The sequence below is a fragment of the Colletotrichum higginsianum genome, chromosome 9 (genome assembly GCF_001672515.1).
Source record: "Colletotrichum higginsianum IMI 349063 chromosome 9, whole genome shotgun sequence".
Classification (NCBI taxonomy): Eukaryota; Fungi; Ascomycota; class Sordariomycetes; order Glomerellales; family Glomerellaceae; genus Colletotrichum; species Colletotrichum higginsianum.
In genome coordinates this window covers 3981435-4009320 of record NC_030961.1, presented here as the reverse complement: position 1 = coordinate 4009320, position 27886 = coordinate 3981435, and the positions used below count along the sequence as shown (strand labels likewise).

General features: G+C 47.0%; 6 protein-coding genes across 6 annotated transcripts; 2 read left to right on the top strand and 4 right to left on the bottom strand.

Moving 5' to 3' along the window:
* Positions 1-630: 630 nt before the first annotated feature.
* CH63R_13424 (Amidohydrolase) lies at positions 631-2034 on the top strand (the record flags this gene model as incomplete). Its single annotated transcript, XM_018308398.1, has 1 exon — positions 631-2034. The coding sequence occupies one exon, from the start codon at positions 631-633 to the stop codon at positions 2032-2034; it is 1404 nt and encodes a 467-aa protein (XP_018152815.1).
* A 563-nt stretch (positions 2035-2597) lies between these two features.
* Positions 2598-4187, top strand: CH63R_13423 (Amidohydrolase; the record flags this gene model as incomplete). The annotated part of the gene is made up of 1 exon (XM_018308397.1): positions 2598-4187. The coding sequence occupies one exon, from the start codon at positions 2598-2600 to the stop codon at positions 4185-4187; it is 1590 nt and encodes a 529-aa protein (XP_018152814.1).
* Positions 4188-4561: 374 nt separating this feature from the next.
* CH63R_13422 (uncharacterized protein) lies at positions 4562-4985 on the bottom strand (the record flags this gene model as incomplete). Its single annotated transcript, XM_018308396.1, has 2 exons — positions 4562-4626; positions 4718-4985. The coding sequence occupies 2 exons, from the start codon at positions 4983-4985 to the stop codon at positions 4562-4564; spliced, it is 333 nt and encodes a 110-aa protein (XP_018152813.1).
* Positions 4986-5295: 310 nt separating this feature from the next.
* Positions 5296-5535, bottom strand: CH63R_13421 (uncharacterized protein; the record flags this gene model as incomplete). The annotated part of the gene is given in 2 exon segments (XM_018308395.1): positions 5296-5440; positions 5450-5535. Coding segments are annotated over 2 exon segments (231 nt in total).
* A 976-nt stretch (positions 5536-6511) lies between these two features.
* CH63R_13420 (Integral membrane protein) lies at positions 6512-8271 on the bottom strand (the record flags this gene model as incomplete). Its single annotated transcript, XM_018308394.1, has 4 exons — positions 6512-6910; positions 6973-7818; positions 7918-7995; positions 8113-8271. The coding sequence occupies 4 exons, from the start codon at positions 8269-8271 to the stop codon at positions 6512-6514; spliced, it is 1482 nt and encodes a 493-aa protein (XP_018152811.1).
* A 2977-nt stretch (positions 8272-11248) lies between these two features.
* CH63R_13419 (Major facilitator superfamily transporter) lies at positions 11249-13122 on the bottom strand (the record flags this gene model as incomplete). The annotated part of the gene is made up of 5 exons (XM_018308393.1): positions 11249-11284; positions 11354-11813; positions 11871-12396; positions 12511-12757; positions 12853-13122. 5 exons carry the CDS (start codon positions 13120-13122, stop codon positions 11249-11251), a joined length of 1539 nt encoding a protein of 512 aa, XP_018152810.1.
* Between the last annotated feature and the right edge of the window lie 14764 nt (positions 13123-27886).

Genomic DNA, 27886 nt, shown 5'->3' with positions numbered 1-27886 from the left:
AAAACGTCTGCCCGAAGACGTTGGTTAGACTCCCGGCTGTCGGTTTTGCAAAAGGCATCAACGGTCATCACCATCGGCGGAACAAACCCTGCAAGAGACTCGTGAGTATAGCTTTTCAGGTCTCTTCAAGCCGAACATTCTTGGATAACGAATGCTTCCACGGCCTTCCGATGCAGGCCATGCATTCGCCCATCCAAAAACGCCCTTTCGCAACGTGTAGAGAGAATGAGACCTTGCTGCCACCAATTTCGCTCTGAACTACCTCGTTTATCACCTCCTCCAGAACGCCGAGCTCTCTGCTTTGACCGCGAAGAGGATCATGCTGCGCCGCCGGCTTGCGTTATCGACAGCACACCAGGTGGAGGCCGACGACACCGGATAACGGACGATCAAGGAGTGAATCCTTGTATTGCTATGGAGGATGACGGCCTTCCTAATCAGGCCCACGGTGTCGTTGTGTCATTGGTCCTCCATCGCGCAGGGCTACGCGTTCCAGCTCACAAAAGGCTGCGATTCGGACACAAAGTCGACACAGAGAACCTCTCGAGACCTTCAAGACTCATCATTTTGACATCCAAAAAAATGACTCGCCGCTCCATCGAAAGACCGGCCTACATCTATTCCCCAGCCATGGGCGGCTCCTTTAGACCCCAATACGCCGATGAACCCGTGCCCCCCATCTCACCGACCAAGAAAACCACCCTCGTGATCATCAAGACCTCCCTTCTTATTCCCGGCGACGGTGAACCCCTTGAAGATGCCGCTCTCGTCATCAAATCAAAGCACATCGCCTGGGTCGGCTCGCAGTCGGACCTACCCTCGGAATACACCGACTCCCCTCACAGGTCCTACTCGGTACCCTACCTCATGCCGGGCCTCTGGGACTGCCACGCCCACTTCGGCGGCGAGTCCCCGGACGGGAACGGAGGCAAGGACTCGTACCAGGTCTTCATCACCGAGCACCCGGCCGCGTCCGGTGCCCGCCTCACGCGCGGGTGCTGGCTGGCCCTGCAGCGGGGATACACGTCCCTCCGCGACGTGGCCGGCCTGGGCTGCGAGGTCTCCCGCGCGATCGAGGACGGCACCATCGTCGGACCCAACGTCTACAGCTCCGGCTCGGGCCTGAGCCAGCTCGGCGGCCACGGCGACGTCTTCTCGCTGCCCGCGGGCGACGTCCTGCTCAACCTCGGCGTGTCGCAGATCACGGCGGGCCACTTCGGCACCGCAACGACCATGATCGTGGACGGCGTCGACGAGTGCCGCCGCGCGGTGCGCTTGCAGATCCGGCGCGGCGCCAAGTGCATCAAGGTGATGGCCTCGGGCGGCGTCATGTCCCGCGACGACAACCCGCTATGCGCCCAGTTCAGCCCGGCGGAGCTCGAAACCATCGTGGAAGAGGCGACGAGGCAGAACCGCGTCGTCGCGGCGCACGTCCACGGCAAGCCCGGGATCATGGCGGCCCTCAAGGCGGGCGTCACGACCCTGGAGCACGTCTCCTTCGCGGACCGCGAGTGTATCGACCTGATCAAGGAGAAGGATGTCGTTTACATAGCCACGCGTGTCATTATGGACCTGCTCCTCAGCACGGATGGCAAGGGGCTCTCCCCCGCGGTGTGGGAGAAGGCCAAACTGTGCGCGACGAACCACCTGACGGCGTATAAGATGGCCATTGACTCCGGTGTGCGGATCGCCCTCGGCACCGATACGTCGCCCGGGTTCAACATGGCCATGGAGCTGGAGTCGGCCGTCAAGGCGGGCATGAGCAACCTGGAGGCGATCAAGGCGGCGACGGCGAACGGGCCGCTGAGCGTGGGCGGACAGGCGCCGAAGACGGGGCAGCTGAAGGTCGGGTATGAGGCGGACGTCATTGGGCTGCTGGAGAACCCGGCGGAAGATGTCAAGGTGCTCCAGAAGCGCGAGAACATTGGCTGGGTTTGGAAGGGCGGCAAGATCTTCAAGGGGCCCGGGGTTGGTCCTTGGGGAGAAGATTCCATCTGGGAGGAGGAGGGGCTGGCGACTCCGTTTCTTCGTTGACGATTGTGGACACCAGACGATGTCCCATCCTTCGGTTCGTTCAACTGGCAGCCTTGCCAGTTTCTTGGACCGATTCCTTCCTTTGTGGACACTCATGAATGTCAGATATGACAACCTTGACGAGAGGGCTGGCCTAACACGACTGGCCTTTGCTGCGCTGTGATATGCCCGGGTTTTGTCCGTCCTCTCAGGATTTGTTTGGAATATCCAAAGGAAAAATGATTGAGTGTTGTGAGGTGCTTCTCTTTGGAAGCTCATAGCCTGCTTTGTCTTTAGTCTTGAGATTCAGATGCGATGCATCAGGGGCAAAGGATGTCAACACGGGGACCGTTCAGCTCAAAGACGCCACAGATTCCATCGCCTACTGTCGGTTAAAACACTTTTGAAGACGTTGGAACTTGGAAGATGATATCAGATCACGCAGGTACAACCGGAATGCTATAAGTAATGCCACTCACTCACTGCGCAAGCTTGGAGCACTTAACCATCATATCAGACTCGCCGACGGATTAGACCACGACTCATCCGACTCCAATCAAGACTTTCCTACCCAACCACGAGTCATGAGATGCATCTTGCCCAACTACGACGGCGCTCCCGCTGGATACAGTCACTTCACCCTGAACGGGCGGCCTTTCAAAGGCAGTGACGCCGTCTGCACCCGCCTGGCGGAAGCGGCTACGGGCGAGCACCGCCGCGTCACCCGCAACATCTTCATGGCCCTGTGTCAGCTATTCAGGGAGGGGACAAGCTCGAAGAACTCCGCGGAGCCTCCAAGCGCAGACAAGAATGGGTACGGTCAAGGCTGGGAGGATGCCCACGCCATGGTCTACGGGCTGGCAATCCGGGTCCTTGGTGGCCCGCTGTACAACAATGCCCCGCAGCCTGAGCCTTCCGTAGAGTTAGTCGCCGGCGATGCGAAGCCTTTCGTCACGGCCATGCGCACTATCGCGAGAAGTGCTCCGGAGTCCCTTGCCGAGACGGGTCACCCCGGGGATATCGATCGAGGCCGGCAACAGAAGCTGTCCGAAGGGTCGTCAGGCAACCACGGGCCGTCGTCGCTTGACCGTCAGAGCAATGCTGAGAAGACCGAACCGAGGAACGCTGACAAGACGGGCTCGACGCGGATGAGCAAGGACGACAAAGAAGAAGGATTCTGGCTGGAGGAGACGCTCAGCAGCCGCTTCTCTGCCGGATCGAACGACGAGGTCGAGGAAGACTCAATGTCCCTGGCATCGCAGGCCTCCAGCACGCCGATCAACACGCCCTCAGCGGTCAGCATCAGCGACTCCGTCCTGCGAGCCCTCGCCACACCGCCCCCGTCCACGAGCTCGTCCTCCTCGAAGCCAAGCCCCTCGACCCCCAGCTGCTCCAAGCCCAGTCGCTCCAGGCCCGGCCGGCCCGACGGGAGCCTCAAGAGGTCGGAAATCATCCGCGGCCTCGACACCACGGCGCTCCTCACGCACTTTGAGCGCCAGTCGCGGCTCGCGGAGCGCCGCATCGCCGCGGAGCTCGCCAGGACGAGCATCCTCCGCCAGGCCATCCTCCAAGATCGCTTCTTCGGTCGCGTGCCGTCGTTCGTGGGGACGCCGGACGCGAGAGATCCGGTTGAGGGCCGCAGCGGCGCCGAGGAGGAGGAGGAGGAGGACGACGACGACAATGAAGACAACAACGCGGGCGTCACGAATGAGATCAACGATCCGTTCCTGGGCGAGGCGCAGCAGGATCGCGCCGTAAGGGAGGTCAAGACACTGTTCCGGCAGTGGCGGAAGGCGGCGGCGGACGCCACCATGGACGCCGGCGTGCTGGACGAGGGCATCCGGACGACTGAGGGAGAAGGAGAAGAAGACGACAACAGCACCCGCCCGGTGGAAAACTCGGTGATTCCGTACCTCGGTCCAGAGGTCTCGGTCGCAGGCCGTGGTGAGAACGCGGCGGTGCCTAGCCCCAGGTCCGAATCTGTGTACAGCAGCGAAAGTACCTGGCTCACCGGAAGTCCACAGCGGTTTACCGCAAGCCCGGAGCGCTTCGATGAGGCGTCGCCGCCGATGAGCCCCTGCATGAAACGCCAGTATCGCTTGATGATCGACCACTTCGCGTCTCGGAACGCCTACAGCTCCAGCTCCAGCCCCGGCTCCGACCATGGACACTGAACAATGGGACGATGGCGGCCGCCCTCAGCTCAGCATCGGGCGGCGATTTCACAGGTAGCAGGACCTTGAAGCGACTGGGGTGCAAAGAAAGATGTCCGTCAGTGGTTTTGGAACAGAATATTTTCATTTTTGGGGGTATCAATTTCGTGTGTATTTTGGTTGGACTTGGTTCGTCTGCGGTTTGCAGTTTCTAGACTTGGCCGGGTTAGTTTGAGAATGGCACGGCAGGTAGGAAAAGAGAACGTACTCACGAAGCATGGACATGACTGCTTCCTAAGACCTGGTATCCCCATGCCCATCCATGCCCAAAGCCCAGAGAGGGCCTCGGCGGGCTCGCGTCTACCAACCTCTCCTCCTCTTCCCCGGGTGCGTATCTATTCGATGTTCTCCGCCTCCGCGGCAGCCTCCTCGGGCTTGTCCTCCTCCATCGGCTCAACGTCTGTCAAAAGTCAGCTTCCGGCCTGTCCCTCCGACTTGTTCTCCTCTCCCCGAAGGGAAAAAGAAAAGAAAGGAGAAAAGACGGCACCCACCCTTCATGACAACCTCGCCCTCGGCGGCCATCTTCCTCCTCAGCGCGTGGGCGATCCTCTTCTCGACCTTCTTGGCCTTCTTCTTGCTCAGCGGCGCGTTGGGCCCGCTGGTGGGCGCCAGGCCGGGCTTCGCGCCGCGCATGGCATCCGTCTTGAGGATCTTGTTGCGGTTCGCCTCGGACTTCTTCCTTCGCTGCATCTTGGCGCCGAGGGCCCGGTTCGCCAGGCGGTTCTTGGACGGGCCGTTGGGGTTCTTGACGGAAGGCATTGTGGCGGTTGTGTTGATCGAGGTGGGGAGGATTGCGGCGGGTGTAGAAAGTTCGGCGACAGAGAGAGAGTAAGAGTAGAAATGAGAGAAAGAAGGAGGGAGAGGGAGGGAGAGGTTTGGTCGAGAATTGCGGCGGCAGAACGAAAGATGCGATCAAGGGTTCGACTGGTCTGGGAATTTTTTAAGTGGGGCTTCACGGCGAGATGCAGGCGACAGACTCTAAGTACTCCGCACCACAGCAAAGCGTGCCCGAGGGGTGGGCGGTTGAAGGTGTAGTTTACCCCACCCACTTCATGTGTCTTCATCCTCTTCAGATGGTGCCGGTGTTTTGCTTGTCCAGACCCAGGTAATCAGCCGGCTGCCACCAGCAGTTCCAGACACAGCCCAACTGGAGTGTCCATATCGGGGACATCATCTCGCTCCCAATACCAATACCAGTGCCAGTATGGGAAGTACTCGCAGACTATTTCGAGAACAACGCCATTGATCTCCTCAAAAAGACGCACCGACCCAGCGCGGCATTGCGGAAGTTGTTCCTCGTGTCCAACATTCCCTTGATGGCTGAGCCGATTAAGGCAGCCTTGTGCAAGATAACAATCCAGTAGCTATCACTAGAGACCAGAGTCGCATCCTTGCTCCCAGTTTACGCTGTAAGGGTCCATAGTAGCATAGCAAGCAGGAAGCAGCAGCTGAAGCAGATGTTGCGAAGAAGGAAGATGTCCTGCTGCGTAGTACTCAGTACTGGTGTGTCTGTGTCTGTCTCTGTGCCTAGGTAGTTCCTTCAACATTACAATCCTACAGTTCTTGCGGGTGTTTTTTTGCTTCTTCTTTCTCTTCTTTTGCTTCTGGATCTTGCTTGTGGCAGAATGGAAAGGCTCTCCTTCGATTGAAGGTTTGCTCAAGTTTTGTGAAAGGCAAGGATAACTTCTTAGCTGATGACTCAGCCGGTTCGATAGTTGGCCCCACCGTGTACCTAGGACCTCCCACCTGCCCCTCACCATGCCCCCCACATAGATATGCTGTCTATCTTCACCGAGAGTGCCACCCTAACTCTGAGATGAAGCGGCAGGAAAGCAAACACCAGCGTTGAGCCTCGGGTGTTTCTAGACGAGTTTTTGTGCCCAAATAAGGTGAGTTTTTGTTCTTGTTTTTTTTTTTTATTCGTACAAACTTCCGCCAGATCAACTCTACCTAATCATCTCCCCCTGAAGGAGTTTCGCTCCAAGATAACCTAAATGCCATGATGGGCAGATCAAGTAGTATTGTGCGTATGTATCTGTAGTGTAGAGGTGGAGAGGCTGTGGGGAGGGAAAGGGGCTTGATTGTCAAACTCTGCAAATGCAAGATTCCTGTCCGTCCAGACGCTTGCTCTCCATCCCATTACAAGTGCGTAAGTCTCCCAGAACCAAACGCCTAACCTGAATGCGAGATACGCCATCCCCGTCTATCCTTCTTCAAAAGGCCCATGAACCGTGTTTGTATGTATATATATGTTTAGATCTATGTATGCCTTGCCTTGCCTTGCCTCACCGCGCCACTCGGTCGCTGTTCTTGCCAATCGTACTGGGGCTGCTCGGGCTTCCCAGACCTTGGTCGTCGTCCGTGTCGTCCTTCAGGCCCTTGCGCGCCTCGTCCTCGTCGTCGCTCATGAGACCCTCGAGTTCGAACTCCTCGGCATCACGTACCTGGCGGTTCTCGCCGGGACGCCCGTTGACTACCGGCACACCATTCTCCAGGACGACCTTGCCGTCCGTGTTGGCGTTGCGGTCAAAGAGGTGGATAAGCATCATGGTGAAGAGGAAGAGCAGGAATGCGAACGAGTACAGGATGAGGATGTAGGAAACGTGGTCGAGACCAGAGTTGGCGACGAGGGCCATCTGCTCTTCGGTGGCGCCCATGAAGAGAAAACCAGACGCGTACAAAAGCTGCAGACCGTTAGTTGTTGGTTTCAAATGTGACATGGAAGAGGCGGGTGACGGCGGCTTACAAAGACAGGAATGAACTGCCAGCTGTTCGTCTGGCGTCCATCGGCCGAGACGCCTGTGGCGTCCTTGACGACAAAAGCCACCTCGATGACACGGGTGATGCCGACTCCCATCAAGGTCTTGCCGAACATGTTGTGCGTCATGGCACTAATGGGGAGGTCCTGCGGGTGGGCCGACATGCCCCAGCCAGTGATGCCGATGACGAAGCCGGGGATGAAGTTCCGCTTGGGGTTGCCGTCGCGATCGCGGCTGAGCCAGATGCCAACGAGGCCGGCGCACCACCAGATGATACCCATGGTCGTGTGCTGCCAGTCGTTCCTGACCCATTCGGTGCCCCACCGGTGCTCGGTGAACGTGTTGACGCAGCCCCACGCCGCGATGACGATACTGTCGAAGAACTCTTGCGACCGCCCGCTGCGGCGGATCCACAGCTGTCCGACGAGGAGCAGCAGTGTCAGGATGATGCCGTAGGCGATGAAGGCGCTGCCCATAATGAAGTGCGCCAAGCACTGGCCGAGGTGGTCGCCCTGGCAGAAACCCAACGAGGTAATGCCGCCAAACAGGAACTGCGTCCAGGCCAGGACGGGGGAGGCCTTGCCCAGGAAGCCGTGGGCGGGCTTGATGAATCGGCGGATGCGGCCGTTGATGCCCTTTTCAAGATGTAGCCTCAGGTAGACACCCAGGCCGACCTGGGCGGCCATGATGATCATGAGCCAGTTCGCAAAGGAGGCGTGGACGTTATGGGCGACGAATTGTCGGCCGCGGTGCATATGGCCGAGGAAGTAGCCAAGAATGGCGAGGGCGGAACCGAGGACTTGAGTCGGAACATGCCAGCGGTTCTTGGTCATCTGTAGTAAGGGGGAAAAGGAAAAGCAAAACGTCAGCAGAGCGCGCGAGACGACAAGAGGTTGTTGGCTGCGTTGGTTGGGAAGGGGTTGGCCACTTACTCCCAGCACCATGCCGACGGGGAAGATGACGCCGAAGGCCAGCATCATGATGAAGATGTGTATCCATAGCGTCGTGTCCTGCAACAACATTCAGTCAGCATCTCTGGTGCTCCGTACGTGTCTGTCCACGTCTATCTGGGCAACGTGTCGTTCGGCCAGGCCATGGAAAACAGCAAGGTGGTCGTCGTTGCTTACGATGGGTTCCTGCGAGACGGTCTCGCCCTCCTGGATGTGGCTGACGCCGTGTTCGTGACCTAGAGCCATGGGGAGAGATGTGAGGATTGTTGCAGCGACGGCGATCAAGGAGGAAGATTTCAGCGGCAACAAGGCCGTAGAAAACGAGAGGCGCGCCATGACGGGCGTTTCGAAGTGGCAGAAGCGTGCCGTAACCCCCTGTGCAGACGTGTCGGGTGCTGGAGCCAGACGTGTCACAGACTTGGGCCGGGCGAGCGGGGGGGCGTCACGGCGTCGCGATGCAATTGGCGAGGTTCGGACGAAGCAGACGAAAGAGGGTCGGTTGTCTCCGGTGAGGTAGGGCGAGTTGGGTTGTACGGTAGAGCAAGCGAATGCCTACGTGCGTCGAAGCGTGGGGACGAGAGACGGGGGGGCGTTTGGGGCGAGAAGGTCGCGGCAAAAGGGGGGTCTGAGAGTTTGTCTGGTTGATGAAGGTCGTGATGGTTGGTCGTCGCGCTCGCTGTTCGTGCCTTTGGGATGGGACGGCGGGCGGTAAACTTGGACGCAAGGCGGGACGGGGGAGAGTCTCTCTCTTTCACACACACTCTCTCTCTCTAGACCGATCGAGACGGGTCGTCGGGAGTCGATAAGCGATGTAGGATCAGGATGAACAGAAGAAGGGGAGTTAAAAAAGAAAGGTAGAAAAAAAGAGAGAAAATGGCATGGGATTTGAGCAGGCTCCTGACCACAACGAGGACGAAAGGGAAAAGGAGACACAAGGTGGCTTCACTGCGCGCAGCAAGCCGGACCCTTCGGTAACGCCTATTCTGCTCTTGTCCCGGCGGGTTACTATGTTATTGCGCCTTGAGGTACCGTCACATACAAAAAGACGCGAAGAGGTACTTGAGAGTGCCGTGGTGATGTGGATGGAGGGACTACCTAGGTAGACATTTCCGGGCACTGATGCTTCATGTACTGACACGCGCATCCTCAGTGGAAGGGTACTTGAGGCTTGCGATCCCCACCGGCAGTGGTAGAATACTACTTTGTACCCGGCCTCTCCCATTCCCATCCAGGTCCCTCCTGTTCGTCAGCAGTGAGACGTACCTTCTCCAGCAGAGCGACAAACGGCAATGAGGCGGTTTTCATTGGCCTACCACGTACTAACCCCTGGCTAATAAGCGGGTCATCTGCCATTTTCGGCTTCCGTCTTCCCGGCTCCCATACCGCTGGTCCCTCATCTCTATGTCTATCTTCTCTTTCTTTTTCCCATTTTCCGTCTCCGTCGCCGTCTGCCCCCCTATCACGATTCACGACTCACAACCATCGACGTGTCACCGACCCGCGTCAGGAATACCAAGAGACACTGCCTCATTGCCCAATATCCTCTCTCCCCCCTGCCAAGAATTATCATTCTCATTCTCCCCCCGTGGCTCTTGTCCACTATGCTTCGCACCTCTTTGCCATTTCACCCGAGCAAAAACTGCAAGAGAATCTCCCTTCATTCCAATACCAAAATCACCCCTCAGACCTCAGTGGCTAGCCGAGCTTTGAGAGGGACGGCTTACTCCTCTTGGCTCCAGCGAGCCAAGCTTAACTTGCCCTTTTCTACACAGATGTCAGCTTTCGAATACCTACGAGTCGTCTCTCCAGTTTGCGTCGGCCTTTCGATGACTTCGTGCGCTCTGCATAAATTTCCCATCGACCTTGCACAGGTGACGTCGCTGGCTATGGCTGCTCATGCATCAATTCATCTCAGTGGCTGTCTTTCTCCTGGCCCCGAAAGACAAAAATGTACTCCCCGTCTCTCGTCCATTTAAGAAGGCGTTCATCCCTATGCTGAAGGTGCCGCAAAGAACTTGAGCGAACGGCACAGGCCAGTTACATCGTCTGTTATTTGGAGGTCAGGGCACGCACGGGACGGCATCAAGCACTGCTCTCATGGGTCGATCCACAGCAACACGCCCGGGGAATACCTTCATTGGAGTTCAATGGGCCCGTATGAACGTGTTATCAATGCCGTCGCATCTCTGGTCTCTGTGAACCCCTCAAAGCTTTGAAGCTTTACCCGAGCTACTGGAGCAAACCTAAGCTCGAGTATGCTCGGTCCCTTGGGTCGTTTACCCCCAGAAGAAGAGGAACCCCGTGCCCAGTGCCATGCCGCAGCCATCTCGCATTCACGTCGCCAGCTCGTCCGCCTTTAATTGTTATTGATGTGTCTAGCCAGCACGTACGCAAGAGAACCGTGGGGGTCCGGCCCAACGCTGGAACCATAATACCTTTGGACCGTCGAACTGCGGCGTTGATGCTGAATCCAATATCCTGTTTCTGCCGTGTAGCTAACGGGCCAAACGATACATCATGGACATGGTGCTGAGAACGCACGATGTGAGCTTCAGTGACATGCGGGAGATGTGTTGTGGACGATAAGCTGTGTCTTGGTACGCCGGTTGGTTTACTGGCAATGTCATCAACAGACATGCAAGCGACACGAATGATAGCCCCTCGGTCTTACACGAAGTCCACATTGAACAGTCGTCAGTATCGATGCAAACCTCGTAAGGCACTAATGGCATGGCATAGACTCACATGTTGCCTCAGCCCAACCATCTCATGTACTCGTAGAAGCCGGAGCGATTTATGTAGCGCTTGCAACCGAACTCAAGCCCCCTCCGGAGGTTACCTCTCGATAGCCCCCACGGCGCCGAGACCTACACGGACTGTGCCGTCTCGCCGGAACGGCCTCGTCCAACCAGTGTCGCCGAAAACGCTTAGCGCCGCCATGTTCCGCCGTTCTACACGAATGTCGCAGCCACCAACCATGCGTCTCTCGTCTAACGCCGCTGTCGTCGCCGTCGCGTGCCTCGGCAATTCACTTCAAAGCTGCCATAATGATTACTATTCCGTGCTACCGCAGTGCCGCATCGGGGATCACATAAATCACAAGGGAGGGCCCTTCGCATGTCACCCTCCAGGCTTTCGTTTCTCTCATTATTCTTCATTGACTTAAGCACACGCCTTGGTACCCGGATATTATATAAACCTCACGGCGGTGGTGGCTCGACATCCAGCAAATCTCATGAAACGGTTTGAGATCCCCGAACCGAACCTCTTGTTCATTAGTCGTCAAAACGCCCCCTTGTCCGCGCAAGACACCCTAGTAGGTGTACCGGAAGCCTCTCTGAGCGCCCTCCTGAAAACCACAAGTCAATAATCGTCTGTCTGGTCTGGGCCACACGGGGGTGGGAAGCGGCAAACTTACATCATCAGCCTCGAGCTCCGTCTCGCCCCGGTCGGCCTTCTTGTTCTTGAAGTAGGCGTCGAGGGTTAACAAGGAAACCAGGATGACGGTCAACAAGCTGCAGGCGATACAGGCGTACATGCCCGGACGGTAATGAGGCTTGTCCTGCTCACGGAACAGCAAGCTGCCGGCGATGCCACCGATGCCACCGAACGAGACCAGGGTCGCGCTGCAGAAGGCCCTCTTCCACTGGCCACGGATGTTGTTCGCCTGGTAGGCCATGACGGCAGGCACGTTGGAGTTGGCGCCTGCCGTCGTCAGGAAGACGCCAAAGTAGCGCACCGCCGCGCTCGAGTGGAAGCCCATGATGGGCAGGCCGACGATACAGAAGAGCATGTTGATGAGGATGACAGGGCCACGGAACTTCATCTTGTCGCCGAGCCAGGCAGTTCCAAACATGATAAAACCAGCAAAGGCATAACTAAGCTATTATCAACTGACTTGCAACTTTTAAGAAAGGGGAAGCTCGGTTACTCACGGCGGTGCGACAAGGCACTGCGCGGCGCCGACGTCGAAGCCCATGTTGATCTGCAGGATGATGGGAAGGAAGTAGGCGAGCGCGTACGAGACCGTCGTCGTGTTGAAGAAGATCATGGCGTATGCCCAGATCCGCCAGTCGGCGCCGGCGCTGAGAAATCTCCGCAGGTTGAAGGCCGGCATGTGTGCATCACCACGGTCACGGTTCACGCGCGCGACGATCCACGCCCGCTCGCGCTCGCCGAGGAAGCTCCAGTCCTTGCGCTTGGAGTCGGGGAAGTCGACAAGCAGCCAGTAGCCCGCGAGACCAAGCACGCACGTCAACACACCTATATCCAACAATATTAGCACTTCACACGGAGGCCAGGGAGCGATCGAGTACTCAACTTCTATGATGAAAATCCATCTCCAACCTGTGAGGCCCTGCTGCCCGTTCATCTGCATCAAACCATAGGCCAAAATTCCAGCGAAAGCAGACGCAACGCAGCCGAGGAGGTAGAAGACGGAGTATCGCTTGCCGACCTCGTCTGGAAGGTAACGTGTAAGGTCAGCTTCCGGCCGCCACGAGATGGGGGATTTTCACGCGCGCACACACACACATACATACACACATACACACACAAAAGAGGAAGGAAACTTACATCTAGTGTACCATGTGCTGAGGAGGTAGACGCAGCTGGGGAAGAAACCGGCCTCGAGAACGCCGAGCAGAATTCTACAGGCATACAGATGGGTGTACTTGCGCGAGAACCCCATTCCAATCATGACGCCACCCCACAAGAGGGTGAGGCCGCCGAGGTGAAGACGGGGACCGATCTTGCGGACGACAATGGTCGAGGGCGGCTGGAAGATGATGTACGGGATGAAAAAGAGAAGAGAGGCGATGCCCTGTTCAAGTCCCACAAAGGTCAGTCATTCATCCAATCCACGATTGGTCACACGCACAAAAGTGAGCTGCTTTCATATCGTCAGGGCTTACTCACATATCTGTTGTCAATCTGAAGAGACAGCTCCTTGGTCATGCCCGCAATAGCAGCGGCTGACAGGTTCGTCCGGTCCATCAGCGAGACGCAGTACATGGCGCCCACGGTGACGACGAGTCTGCGATCGATACGGCGGATGATCTTGCGTTGCTCCTCGGGCGTGAAGCCGGCATCGATATCGATATCTTGGGATTCATTGAGGGAACTGGTCCTGATATCGTCGGCGTGCTCGAAGCCCGCCTTCTCGGGGTCCTGGGAGGATCGATCCATCTTGGTAACGGTCGTCGTCGTTGTCGTTGTCGTCGTCGTCGAAGATGTCTTCTTTCGGCCGTGTTCAACAGCCGAAGAACCGGAATCTCAGAACAGCACGACTGACGAGGGACTGCTATCCACCGAAAATTCAACGCGGTGAGGGGGTGCGGAGAACAGCGGGAGCTGCAAGATGTGCGTCACTTCAGACTTCGGCCAAGGGAGACGGAAAGGAGGGGGGCTGCGTTGGGGGTCTGGGCCTTTTGGGTCACACAGACACAAGAATGCCGTTCGAATAAGGATGCGGAACAGGCAATTGCAGGTAAGAGAGACACGAGAAGAAGGGGGTGATCCTGGAGTTTATCTATGTTGTGTAGGTACTCAGGGAACCATCCGATCAGACGGCGATGTTCGATAACGATACTCACACAGCCCTTTTGTATCCGTCCGGATCCCAAACCAACCCCAGTTCAGTCGGTCAGCTACTCCACGAACACGACGACCCTTTCGTCCCCGCCTCGATGACAAGACAAACCCACACACACAAACTCACACAAGGCCCGGGTGGGCCAAGACTCGGCCTGGAAGCCATCCAAACCACCGGCGTCCTCTTTCCCTCCCGTTTCCCCAGAAAAAAAGACTCGAAAAGAGGTCTAGCTGGTGCAGGTTGGTAAACATCCCCGCCCCCGGACCGCAGGAGGGGAAGGGGGACCACCCCCGATGCTGCTCTTCGTTGGTGCTGCGGGGGAGTCCAATCAAACTCAAAACAAGACGAGAAGATACCGAGGGTGGCGGCGAGCAAACCCAGGAAGAAGCTTGTCGACAAGGAAAAGGGCAAGGGACACCAAGAAAGTCGCACTCCGCGAGCCTACAACCAGGGCGTGGCCGCATCGCCGCATTAGGATCAAGAGTCTGAATTGTGTTTGTGTTTGTGTTTGTGTGCTTGTGTGTGGGTGGGTGTGAGTGTGTGTGTGTGTGTGTGTAGGTGTGGCATGGGGCCAATGGTTTCCCACTAACCCTCCGAGACAACAAGAGACATTTCGATACCGGGTACCGGGCACACAGAGGCAGATACGCTGTTGGCACGCATACCAACGGGAAAGAGAGACAGTGTAACAGCTGAATCGCAGAGACAAAAGACAGACGCAGAAAGACGACAGCGAGTGAGAGTATGGAAGACTGGAAGAGAAACAGAGGCGGGCATACGACAATACGCCCACGTTCCCGAATACCAAGAGGCAATCTCTCACCCGGTGGCCGCATCTCCCCTCCCCATTTCTCTCAGGTCTCAACCATTCACTATCAATTCTCATCAGAACCACACTGACACACAGGCCAGGGTCGAATCCGGGGTACAAAAGGTCAAAGTGGGTTCGTCCCGGCCTCTGGCTGCGGGGTAAAAGGCACGATCCTGATGGGTGTGTGGAGGAACTGGAGCCTCCCTCACCTCTCGCCTCCCCTTCCCCGTGACCAGTATCCGTGTGGATGGCGAGGGGGAGGGGAAAGAGGCGTCGTGTCTCTGCACTACGATTACTTCGTACTCCCTAGTGGGAAGAAAGCCGGGGAAAAGGGGACGGGATCCACGGGTCATGACCATTCAAATGACAAGGAGGACGACGGATCAGTGATGAATCGAAAAGCAGAATTGGCCAAAAACATGGTCCTGGATCCCCGTTCGGTCGAGCTTCGACTCGGTACTTTGCGCCGGAGCGACTTGGCGGCTATGCGATTGGTCCGCCTGCCGGCGCAATACCCATTTCGGCTCTAGACGCGAGAGTGAGACCAAGGGCATGCAAGTCGACGTCCATGAGACCCGGGAACGAACTAGGGAGCGTAGTATAGACACTGACTGCATAGGGAGGGCATTGACTGCATCTAGGAGTGGGCGAGTGAGTCGGGAGATATTCGACTGCCCGATTCCTATGAGAATGAGCGTCCGGGGAAGGAGGCCGCACGACTCACGAAGCGCGGAGGTGAGACGGGCGGCCAACTCGTCAAGGGGGTTCGGTTTGTGCTGCTGACTTGGGCTAGCGCTGGGTCCCGATGACTGAGACCTCTCAACGTCCATTCCCCAGTCTCACTCATACCCGTGCCTCCTGGTTCCTCCCGTCCTATTGCTGTCATTCCAGGTCGAGTCGAGCCTCCTCCTAGGAGATTGGCAGATTAGCTTCAGAAATGACACCGATGCCATCCATTCATTGCTGTGCCTCAATGCCCCATGTCGATGCCCGCGTGTGATTGACATGAGATGGAGCAAGACTCCACACAGTTATGTCACTCCTGCGAGATGCTGTGAAGCACAGGCAGATCATTGCTCGGTGATTGTTCCGCTGCCTTAGCTACGTATCTCAGCATCCCAACATCTCGGCATCTCACTCATTCTGTCCGCTCATCTTCTTGTTCGCTCCCAGCTCACTCACTCGCCCTAAGCCCCCTAGCCTCTCTCCCGTCCGTCCGAATGCACAATCATCCAATGGCCTCGGATGGAGTGCGGTTCGAATCGGGCTTCGAGACCTCATTAAGCGCCATCCGACGAAGGCGGACGAGGAATTACACTTTCACCATCCGCGTGTGTGCCCGTGTCTACGGCCTGCCACCGGACGCCAAGATGCCTCCATCGATCTTGGCGAAGCCTCGTGTCGCTCCCTCCATGTGTGGCTAGCTCCTCGTCAACAATCTTTGGATCTGACTGCAGCTTCAAAACAAACAAGTGACATTCTCCAAGCGCACCGCCGTGAGATGATCTGCTTGCCGTCTGTTCCCCGATTCCCACACGCCCCTCTCTCTCTCTCTCTTTCCCCGTTTCCGACACGGCGGTCTTCGTCTACTACTGTCTCATGCGTCCTAGCGCACTTTATCCCGGGGGAAACGTGCAATGTTCCCGCGACCACAGTTGAGACATCGTCTTCACTCTCCCTTGCCGCGTTCTGTCGTTGGCTTCGGAGGAGGGCAATCACACCTGGCCAGGGACCCTTGGGGGTCCAGGTGACTGAAGCTACCCCGTTCTTGATCCGCCTGCATGCCAACGACTTCGTTGTGTTACCATCAGTCAAGAGACCAACGAGCGTTGGCTCCGCACACTCTCCTCCCTGGCTCAAGCCCTCTTGAGATATCAGGATGCGTATACGCCACCACCTACTTCTACCTGACCAACAATCCATGGCACATTGTAAATCTTATTCCAGGCTAACGTTACTAGAAGACCAAAGGTGCTCGTTCCAGATCTGGTATTGCCATCCTTCCAACCTCCCCTCCCTCATCGAACCTCGGCAACGTCGACCTGTCTACAACGTGCTATTGGGCGACGATCATGGGTTCTGCGTCCTAACGAACGAGACATGGTGCTAATTTCAACAACACAAACCCCGATAAAATGGAGGACACCTCCATCTCCGCCGCCATGCCACGCCGTCGGTTTTTGGTAGACTGTAGTCCGTATCTCTCGTGCCAGCTTCGCCCCCCCCCCCCCCCCCCCCCCCCATCCAAGGGAATCACGGCAGATTCGCAAACCAAGCCCAAAACGTACAAACTTGCCCAGCCTCCATCGTGGTTCCTACACTCATGGGAGGACTCCTTTTGACCTGTCGTTAGTCTATATGCGCGTCCGGCGTCCCTCAATGACCGGACAGGATGACGAACAAGATGGTCAGAAGGATAGGGCTGCATGTCTGCGGCGTACGGCTGCTCGGAACAGGGGACGACTGCGAACAGCCGAGGGAGGATCATCGTCGCCGGAGAGTTACGTACCGCGACGGTGGAAAGCGACGAACCAGATCTCGTAGAGCTTTCCAGCTTCCTCGGCTTTCTCGACTGCCACCATTTTGAGGGTTTTCGAGGGTCGCCAGCTGATCTCGACAGTCTTTGCGGTTCCTTTCGTCGTCACTATTTCGAGGCAAACAAAACGACTTGTTGAATTTCTGTGCAAGGTAGTACAGCAGCAAGAGAGGGAAAGAAAGACAGAGACAGGTCGTTCGTTTATCAGCCTACCAACAACATATGAAGCGTCGTGTCGATCAGGGAACAGGGCTTTGTTCTCGACAACACATCTACTTGCCTTGTAAAGAGACCCAATACAAGGCCTGCGGTGGTGTAACCTAACCGTCATCTTTTGGCAAGTTTTGTTATTGTAAACAAACATACGGCCAAGCAATAAAACCAACCACGCATGCATGTATGTCTGCAAATACCGACTTTCCCAATTCATACACCTTACGCTAAACTCGACATTCAGCCACTGGAACCAAGGCTCTGGTGTATTCTTGCTCAAAGACACTACTCATTGTCTTAGCCTACGCGACAAGCCTTCCCCGAGCCCTAATCGACATCATTGCTCTCCCCCCCCCCTACTACTACATGCGTAGCTTGTTTAATCCGAAGGCAGGCTCGTATTGAGAGCTCATTCTACATCTGCCGGCTGCGTGTCAAATTACCAACTCGGCAGGAAAGGCACTGTATGCTGACTGAGATGCCGACGTTCCACTAGCAACAGTCAGCTTTTCCAAGGTCATGCCAGAATATCAAGCTGTGAGGTAAACTACACCACATTAGACTGTGTCTTGTGTGTTTTTCTCCCCCTTAACCTAGGCGGTGTGCCTCTGAGGGATACACAAACATTGTACGTCATGTTCTGGCCGATAGACCTGGTTGAATCAAGACAGTCCCTTTTGAGGGTTCCTATTAATTGTCTGTAAAAAGATTTTTCCTAAGAAAAAAGAGACTGAAAACCTAGAGCTAATGAGGGGTCTCTAGTGTAGTTAATAATGTTGGTTTGCAGGAATTAGTGCTGCCGAATTGGCAGTTCGGCATTAAGGGAGGATTTCGGGGTTAAGGGAAGGGTACCCTACTATAGGCTACCTACTTTACTAGCCTATTGTAGGGCACCCTTATTAGTTATTCCTCCTTCCTTTATAGCTAGTTACTAATTTAAAAGTAAAATTATTACTAAATTATTAATATATTAATCTACTTTATACTAATACTAATTAGTAGTTAATTTTAACTATAAATATACTAAGTAAAGAAGAGAATTTTAGTAGAATATTATAATCCCCCTAAAATTACTATAATAATCTCTTCTATTATTTAATTAGCTATTAAAATTACCTTAAAGAAACTTATTTTCTATTATTTAATTAATTATTAATAATACTTTTAAGTACATTATATTATACTACTAATTAACCTTATAAAGCTTAGGCTTTTACTTAATAAGTATTTTATAATATAAATTTTCCCCCTCTACTTTACTTAAAAACTCTTTATATAGACTATTATAACTATTATTATATAGACTAGTAGACTATTACTACTATAAAACCTATATAATATACTCTTTATATTCTTTATTACCCTCTTTTTCTTTTCCTCTTTACTTAAGTTGCAGGCCTTAATACTAATAATAAGATACTAAAGTATAAGTATAAAGTTAAGCTAGAGAATTTTAGTCTTTAAAATGCAAAAAAAAAAAAATAATAATAATAATGCAACTGTACTCTTGCAAAGATTATTATTATTACTATTACATTTTTTACTCTATCCTTTATTCCTTTATTACTTATTTAATCTTTTATTATAATAGTTAATCTATTAGACTCTTTATAATAACTACTAGTTATAATAGAATTAATAACTCCTAATCTCCTTTCTATTCCTTTAGCCTTTATATACTTTATTAACTATAAAATATAGAGTAATATTAATAAAGTCTTTATAGACTAATTAGAGCTAAAGAAAATAGGCTTATATATTACTTATACTATTACCTAGTAGAATTATAATAAATTAATTAGCTAAAATCTCTAGTATTACTTTATTAGAGACTTTAATAAATAAACTATTAATATATTTAATACTACTAGGAATATTATAAAGGAGACTCTAAGAGATACCCTCTGCAAGTAAGGAGTATATATAGTTAAGAATTAAGAGAATATTACTACTAACCTTTTTAAATATCTTAAATACTAAGGTTATTATAAGTAATTATATAAGGAAGTAGAGAAAGTAGCTAAGAATACCTTAAAGTTTAGAATTACTATTTAAAATAATAACTTCTTCTATAATATTATAGGAGCTAATATTATCTTTATAAAAGTACTATTTTTATAAGGGGATTACTAAAATACTATAGCTTGCATTTAAGAGTACTAGTAGGAGGCTATTAATAATGCAAAAGCTATAAAAGAATTACTTAGTAATACTACTAATTAATTATAATATTTAGTACTAGTACTATTAGAGTATAAAGTATTTCTAATTCTATTTAAGAAATACTCTAATATAAATACTTAACTTTAGTAGTTAGTAAGATTCTTATTTATAGGACTTAATAATAATAAATACATTCTTAGTAGTAATAAAAATAACTATAATAGTTACTTTAGCTAAAGCCTCTCTTAGTATTAAAGAGAATCCCTATACTCCCTACTACCTCTACTATTAGCTTTTACTAATACTTATAGTAATAAAGAGGACTATATACAGTTGAAATAGTTAAGTAATTTTATATACATTTTAAATATAAATAAGATAAAATACAGTAGGGAGATATATAATATCTTTAATATAAAAGTTGCTATCTTTCTTAATACTTACATAAAGGTTAATATTAAGCTATAATACTATACTCTTACTTTCTTATTAATGCTTTATAATAAGACTACTAACTTCTATTATTAATATATTTATAAGCCTAGTATTAAGAACTTTACTATTATAATAAGTATAGTCTACAACTACTTTAAGACCCCCTAAATAAAGTAGTTGTATATCTCTAAATAGTAGAATACTACTTTTATTAATATTAATAAGAGGAACTTAAATAAATTAAAAGTAGAGGTCCTAGAGATCCTTATTAAGTAATTTAAAATTATATAGAGGGTACTCCTAAATAGTATGCAGAATAAGAAAGCTATAAAGATGCAGCTTCTTAATGCCTATATTAGAATTAAGGAGTACAATTTCTACCTTTATAACTTAGCCCCTATACTTAAGGGAGTCTACTTATAGCTTTAGTTATTAATTACAATTATAATATATATTGTCCCTTATTAATAATATACATTTAAGAGGAATAATTAATATATTATAAATTAATAATACTATAGCTCTAGTAGAAATAACTACTTTAGAAAAAGAGTACTTTTATAAGATAATACATTTTTAGACAATAGTTGTAATAGAGGTCCCCTAACTAATAAGAAGTATTACATTTATTATTAGTATAAATATTACTCTATATATTATACTGCAAATAAATAATGTAAAGCTTATGCAAAATTTAAGAGTAATAAGTATATAAAGGAACTATTAAAAAAAAAAATATTTTTCCTTACTAGCTATAAAGAGTATAACTATAATAGCTCTAGTAATAAAGATATTTATTACTACCTTAAGGTTACTCCTACTACTAGCCTTAGTAATAAATTAGACTTTAAAGAGGGCAGTTATAATAATACCTTTATAGTTAGTACTACTGTCTTTAGAGAGAAAAGCTTTAATAGAGGGGCCCTTATATTATACTTTACTAATTAGTCTACTTATTATTAATTAATAAAGATTAATAAATACTATAAGAAGCTAAAGAGTAAAGTAATAGCTTTTATACTTAATTAATACTTATTAAAGGTATTCTAGAGTATTCTTCTAAATACTAGTACTACTAACTTCTCTACAGTAGGTTAATACTAGGTAATAGTACTTTAATAAATATATTATAATATAATAATTAATATATTATAAATTAGAGAAGTAAAAATTTAATTTAGTAGTAGTAATTCTATTCTTTTAATTAGAATAATTACAGTTTATACTTCTTTTAGTCTAATTAACTTTTATATTATACTTATAGATACTCTATTTCTCCTATACTTTTATAATATAAATTGCCTTTATATTTAATTTAATAATCTAGCTAATATTATATACTAAGGGAAGCTCTTAGTACTTATAATCTACAAGTAGGGATATTTATAAATACTTTTAGGACCTCCTAAGTACTCTATTGCAAATTATTACTTAATAGATACTAAGCTTTATTAACTATATTATTACTTTAGTTATTCTTTAGTCTAATAACTCTATAAAGTCCTTTATAAAGTAGGTTATAAAGTTAAAATAATTGCAATTAAGTACCTTATAAAAGTATACTATTAATACTAAATAAATAGTAGTATACTTTAATACTTTAAATTTACTATTTATAATAACTATACTTTTAATTATAAGATTTTTATTAATATTATATACCTTAATAGTAATATTCCTATTCTTTATATTATTAATTTAGCTACTGTATTTAATACTAAATACTTCCTACTTAATATAATAGTAAAGTCTGTATAGGAAGCTCTTTAAGTAGTATAAATTAATACATACTAAGAGCTTCTAAATTAAATTATTACTAATGCAAGCTGCAATTTTATAGTTATTAAATTCTACTAAGAGACTAAAGTAATAGCCTATAGCCTAAAGATTATTCCTATTAAAGTATATTATAGTATTAGTAAAATAGAGAGATACTATATAATACTGCGCAGAGTATATAATATTATTTAATATAACTATTTAAGAATAGTAAAGGAGTTAATTCTTTAATTTGCACTTAAAGCTATTAATAATATAATAAGCTTAAATAGTATAGTCTTAATTCTACTAGTCTTTAGTACTTACTTGCAACTTACTTATAACTTACCTCTATTACTAAATATTATTTAATATACTACTAACGTACACGCATAGCGAGTCGGCCAACATAGCGAGCCGGCCACTCCTTATCGCTAGAAAAAGCCCCTTTTCTAACTATTTATTAAAAAGTAGATTCTTAACTAATAAAGACCTAGTTTTTAGTATTAGATAACGATAAGAGTTAGATTTTAAGAAATAATATTGTAGAAATTATTGTCTCTTCCTAACCCTAGGTTCTTAGTAATCCTCTTATCTAGAGGCCTAGATAAGAGGTAAGCTTAGTAATATAGGCTAGAAAGAGATAATAATTTTAATACTATTATTTCTTAAAATCTAACTCTTATCGTTATCTAATGCTAAAAACTAGGTCTTTATTAGTTAAGAATCTACTTTTTAATAAATAGTTAGAAAAGGGGCTTTTTCTAGCGATAAGGAGTGGCCGGCTCGCTATGTTGGCCGACTCGCTATGCGTGTACGTTACTATTAGGAAAGTAAGTAAAACTATTAAGAAACTTTATGCAATTAGGAAGATTAATAATATACTAACTACTTATAATAGACTAAATATATTAGTACTAAAAGTAGTAGAGATTAAATTCCTTATATATATATAGTATAAAAAAGGGGGATAATCTAGTCCTTACTACCTCCTTATAGTTAATAGTAAGAATTATACTATTAATACTAATAGTACAAGAGTATTCTAATTAATAGTAGTTAAACTATACTATTTTAATTTAAATAATACTATTATAGTCCCTAATAATTGCAGTAATGCAATTATAAATAAGGTATTTATTACTAATAAGAATAATACTATATAGAATACTATTATTATTATAAATTCTACTCCTTTATTACCTATACTACCTTTACTTAAATAAATAAGGGGCTAACTATACAAAATGCCTTCTAATAGAATAATCCTAATTTAAGAGACTAATATTATTATAATCTTTATATTAATAAAGGAAGAAGCTAATTTTAAGCTAGCTATTAAGTTTTAAAGTAAGGGAATATTATAACCCCTAGAGTTCTATTTAAGGAGTCTATAAAGAAGGAAGTAAAGGCCCTTATTAAAAGAGGGGTCTTTATATTTATTATCTTTAACTCTATATACTATAAGAGTAACGTAGTTCACAAGTGAGTGAGCCACACAAGTGAGTGAGCCACTTTTCTAGCACCCGTACGACAAAGTGTAAGAGAAATCAACCACAACGCCTTAAATTAATTTAAACTATTCAGAATCCTCTTCTTCAGAGGTGGATTCAACTTTCTGACATGTGCGAGCATTATGTCCAGTCTCTCCACAGATGCCACATCGTCGCGCGCGTGTTTCTGTCCTCCTCGCACGACCACTACTCTGACCTGTTTCTACCTGTAACTGCTCCGTTACATCAATCTGAGACTTTATATCCTTTGCCTGATTGATTGTAAGTGTTCCACCTTTCTGAAGCTGTTTTTTTTTCGTACGGCGACGGCGGCTCATACGCTCATTTGCCTCTTGATACTCAGTCATTTGTGCCTGCATTAAAACCTGGTTATGGGCTACCACCATAATTCCTTTCTTCAGCTGCTGCATATACCTAATAATTGACGTTGGGGAGCTATTCTGATGTCGTACGATGCGATTCGTAATAAAATCAGAATGTGAATCGAATTCAATTGGGTTGTTTGGCGTCTTTGGGACCCAAGCTGCTGGTAAGCCAGCAGAAGAACCTGGAGGTGATGGCGTACGAAGCTTCACATCTAGCTGTGAAATCACATGTTCCGGATCGTACGGGACAAGGCCAGTTGCTCTAAAGCCTGCTTGAATGTTTGATGTTGTCATTGCCTTGTCGTACGCCTTATAAAAGGCTGGGAGGAAGTCTTCCTTTGCAATATGCGTAATGTGCACCCGCATAAGGACCTCAATTTCTTGGCCGTACGCCCGTTTTAAGGGACTAAAGCACCCAACATCAAGCGGCTGGAGCTTTTGCGATGAATGAGGGGGCATACAGAGCGTAATAATGTTCTGCTCCTTGCAGTATAGCTCAAAATCGACAGAATGGTGGCTTTCGTGGCCATCAAGGATGAGGAGGCGGTAAGCACCCTTCGTACGACTCCTTGTATGGAAATCAAAGTGCTGTACCCATTCTAGGCCTTTCTCATTTGTCGTCCAACCATTTTCTGTAAGTGTAATTACCCAGTCGGGTGGGAGGGGGCTGTTGCACGTCCAGGAGTCAAGATGGACCTTGCCTGCAAAGATGATGTACGGCGGGATAGAATAGCCGCACGACCCAATGCCCTGGATTACTGTAACCCATTCCTGATTCCCTTGTTGTGCTCCTCTTGGCTTGCCACGTCGTTCAGAGGCTGTAACAACCATTTCAGAGGACATCTTGCCCATCGCAAACCCAGTCTCATCAAAGTTATAGATATCGGTATCGTCTATCCCGTACTTCGCAATTGTGTTTCGTACGAGGGAAAACCACGCGCGATACGCGTCCGGATCTTCGCAGAGGACTCTCTGATAGTCGATTCTTCGATTAAAACGCGTCTGGAGCTCAGGTCGTCGTCGTACGAAGTTTGAGGCCCAGTTTGTTCCGACGCGTCGCGCGCCGCGGTCGCGAAGCAGTCGATCGGCCATTTCTCGAACAGCACTAAGGCGTGGCGAAAATGCTCGCGAATCCAGGTCAACGATGTATCGTACAATGGTCTCCTCTTCGTACGAGGTTAAATTCTGGCAGGGTGGTCGGATATCGCGTCTAGCAGGTTGGCCATGGTATCGTCGTTGGAGGGTTGCACGAGATACTTTGTAGTGAGATGCAGCCTTTCGCACGCTTAATTTTGGGTCGGATCTGAGCGCATTTAGCGCTAGGACTAAATCGCTTTCATTTGAATGTTGTACCATAGTTGTAGGTGGAGAAAAATAAAGGGAAAGGTAGGTTGTACGAAATTCTAGAAAAGTGGCTCACTCACTTGTGTGGCTCACTCACTTGTGAACTACGTTATATAAATAATAGTAAAACCTCTATTCTTACTTAGTTGCCTACAATTTAGTGCGCAAGTTAATAATTTATTTTAACTCTTACTCTATTACTACTCCTTCTAGAGAGCTTTAGACTATAATTTTAAAATATTACTTAGGCCTATACTTAATTACAATTAGAGCTTAACTAAATAATTCTTATGCAATTACTATTGCAAATTTAGAATAAGTACTCTATTAGAATAATTATAAAAGTTGTAAAATCTCTATATAGAATTGCAGAGGTAAGTACTTACTAGTAGGTAACTTATTATAGTTACTATAAAGTTAAACTTAAAATAACTACTTTAATTTACAATTCTTACTTCTTACTTTCCTCTAATAATAATGCAGACTTTAGTATAATTAGTATATAGACTAATAATACTATTAGCCTCTCTAATAGCTTATTTAATACTAGAGAGGGTAATAAACTTACTAAAGTATTATTCTTAGTAAAGCTTAAAATATACTTAAGTACTAATAAGAACCTCCTATTTAATAGAGAAATTATTATAATAGCTTTATTTAATAGTATAATTATTATATAGAGGTAGAAGAGCTAGAGAATAAGACTACAATTAGTTAATATAAAATTACTAACTGCAAAGTAAAATTATATTTAGTAGTAAGTATGCAGTACTTATATTACTTCTATCTACTAACTTAAAGTATACTTTAATCTATTAATAGTAGCTTAATAGTAAGATTTAATTAATAAGAATATTAAGAATCTTAACTAAAGAATTAAGTAGTAAATAAAATCTCTTAATTATAGTCTTACTTTTGTACTCTTTAATTTAGTATTTATAAAGCTCTTTATATTTATAAATAAATTATTTACTAATAATTGCAATATAATTTTATAGCTTAATTTTATTATTATTCTTAGAAATAAAGAGTAAATTAATAGTTATAATAATACTTTTAAGCTAATTAGTAATATTATTTACTATAGTTTAATAAAGTTTAAAAGAATTACTAAAAGTATACTAGCCTTAGAGATTTACAGTATAGTAGTTAGTATAAATATAGCTTATACTATCTTATTTATACTAGCTATAATTATAAAGAAATTTAATCTCCCCCTTATACTTACAATTATATATATAGACTCCTACTTACTATATAAGTACTTAATTAAGCTAAGTACAATTTAGGAAAAGTACTTAATAATTAATATTATAACCCTTTAGTAATTGTATAAGAGATGCAAATTATATAAAGTCTAATAAATTTATAGAAATAATAATTTAGTAAATACCTTTACAAAAGTAATACTTAATTAGACTCTTAAGAACTTTATTATAACTTTATTAGTATAAATATAAATAGAGAAATAAATTACTTAAGTTTAAAATTAATAAGCTAAGTAAGATTATTATTATAGTAAGAGAAGTACTAAGTTAAGTAAAATTATTATTAAAATAAAAAGAGCTTATAAAATTATAAGAAATAAAATTCTTACTTAATTATAAGAAAAATTACTAAGGCTGCACTTATAAAGTAAAAGAGAGAATATATATAGAAATAAAGTAATAAATAGAGGAAGTAATTAATAGCTGTAATTTATTAAATAAAGGAATATACTTCTAATACTGTAGCTAAGGAGAAATATACTTAATTATAATATTATAAAACTGTATTACTTTAGGAGATAAATAGGAGGAGAATTACATTACATAGGGAGGCTATATAACTTCTAAAAGTATAATACTTTTCCTTTTTATTATATTTTTAGAGGATTTAGCTAATTCTATAAAAAATATAAAAAAGGGTACTTTTTTACTATAAGAAAAAGTTGCTAGTATTAGTTTGCAGGAATTAGTACTACTAAATTAGTAATTCAGCATTAAGGGAGGATTTTAGGGTTAAGGGAAGGGTACCCTACTATAGGCTACTTACTTTACTAACTTATTATAGAGTACCCTTATTAGTTATCCCTCCTTCCTTTATAACTAGTTACTAATTTAAAAGTAAAGTTATTACTAAATTATTAATATATTAATCCGCCTTGTGCTAATAGATAACGTTATTAAGGCTCTTAAGAGATAGCTAATTAGCTACAGTACTAATGAAGCAAGTATGGAATCATTCGCAAATTCTTTATAAATTCTTTCAATTTTCTGACTTTTCAATGCCAGCTGATTGCCACCCATACTGTCCCCCGCTTCAAGTACAGCAACTAGCCTCATCACCGTAGTCGACAGCACCGTCCATCATCCACGACTGAATTAATGCTGCACAGAGTTCCTTGCAGTCGGATCAGGTGCGGGGCTTCTGTCTCTCCCATAATCCAAGAGGCAAAATAGCCAGTCCCAAGCTGCCCCGTGTCTGATATCGTGACGTGGAGGTCGTAGGCGTCAGAAGATTATATGGACAGTAGATCGATACCGATGCAATGGCCTGGTGGATTCTTGTGGGCTGGTAATATAACTCAGTTAGGGTCAAGTGATGTGAAGACAAACAAGCCAGCTGACGAGGCTCAAGGCTAACGTGCATGTGTGTACTAGTTGACAGTCTATCCATTACCTGAGCGCCGAACCTTCCTGTTGAACGAATCTGATGGGATCGGGGGCTACGTGAGATACGAGCTAAGGGCAGGCTACCCTGACAGTATGAACAGTGATGGCACCGATATTCCAAATTTCTGGCCACAACGATTCCGTAAACGTACCCATTGAGCCGCAGCTGTGTTTTCCTAGCGACCAAGTCATTTTGTAGTTGCTTGTCTACGTCGTTTGGTAGTGCTAGAACTCTTTCCGGGCTTTCCAGCCGTAAGTTCCGTGTCGATTCGGTCACCCCGTCTTGGATGTTAGCCCAGCCATCCGGCTTCAAGATAGCCAGTCTCGACGGGCTTCCGTATAGCTACCAAGCAGCAGAAACCACTGTCTTACGGAATTCTCGCAAATCACAGCTCCCATGTGACCCTCAACAAGGTCGAGGATAGTCTAGACTGGGACAGAGCACTCGTATCTCGGAGAGATGAAACTACGACAACTGGACGTTTTGGTCCCATGTATCCTCTCCCATAAGACGCATGCCGAGTTCTGAGAAACGATGAAGGGCTTTGCGACTGCGGTTATGGTA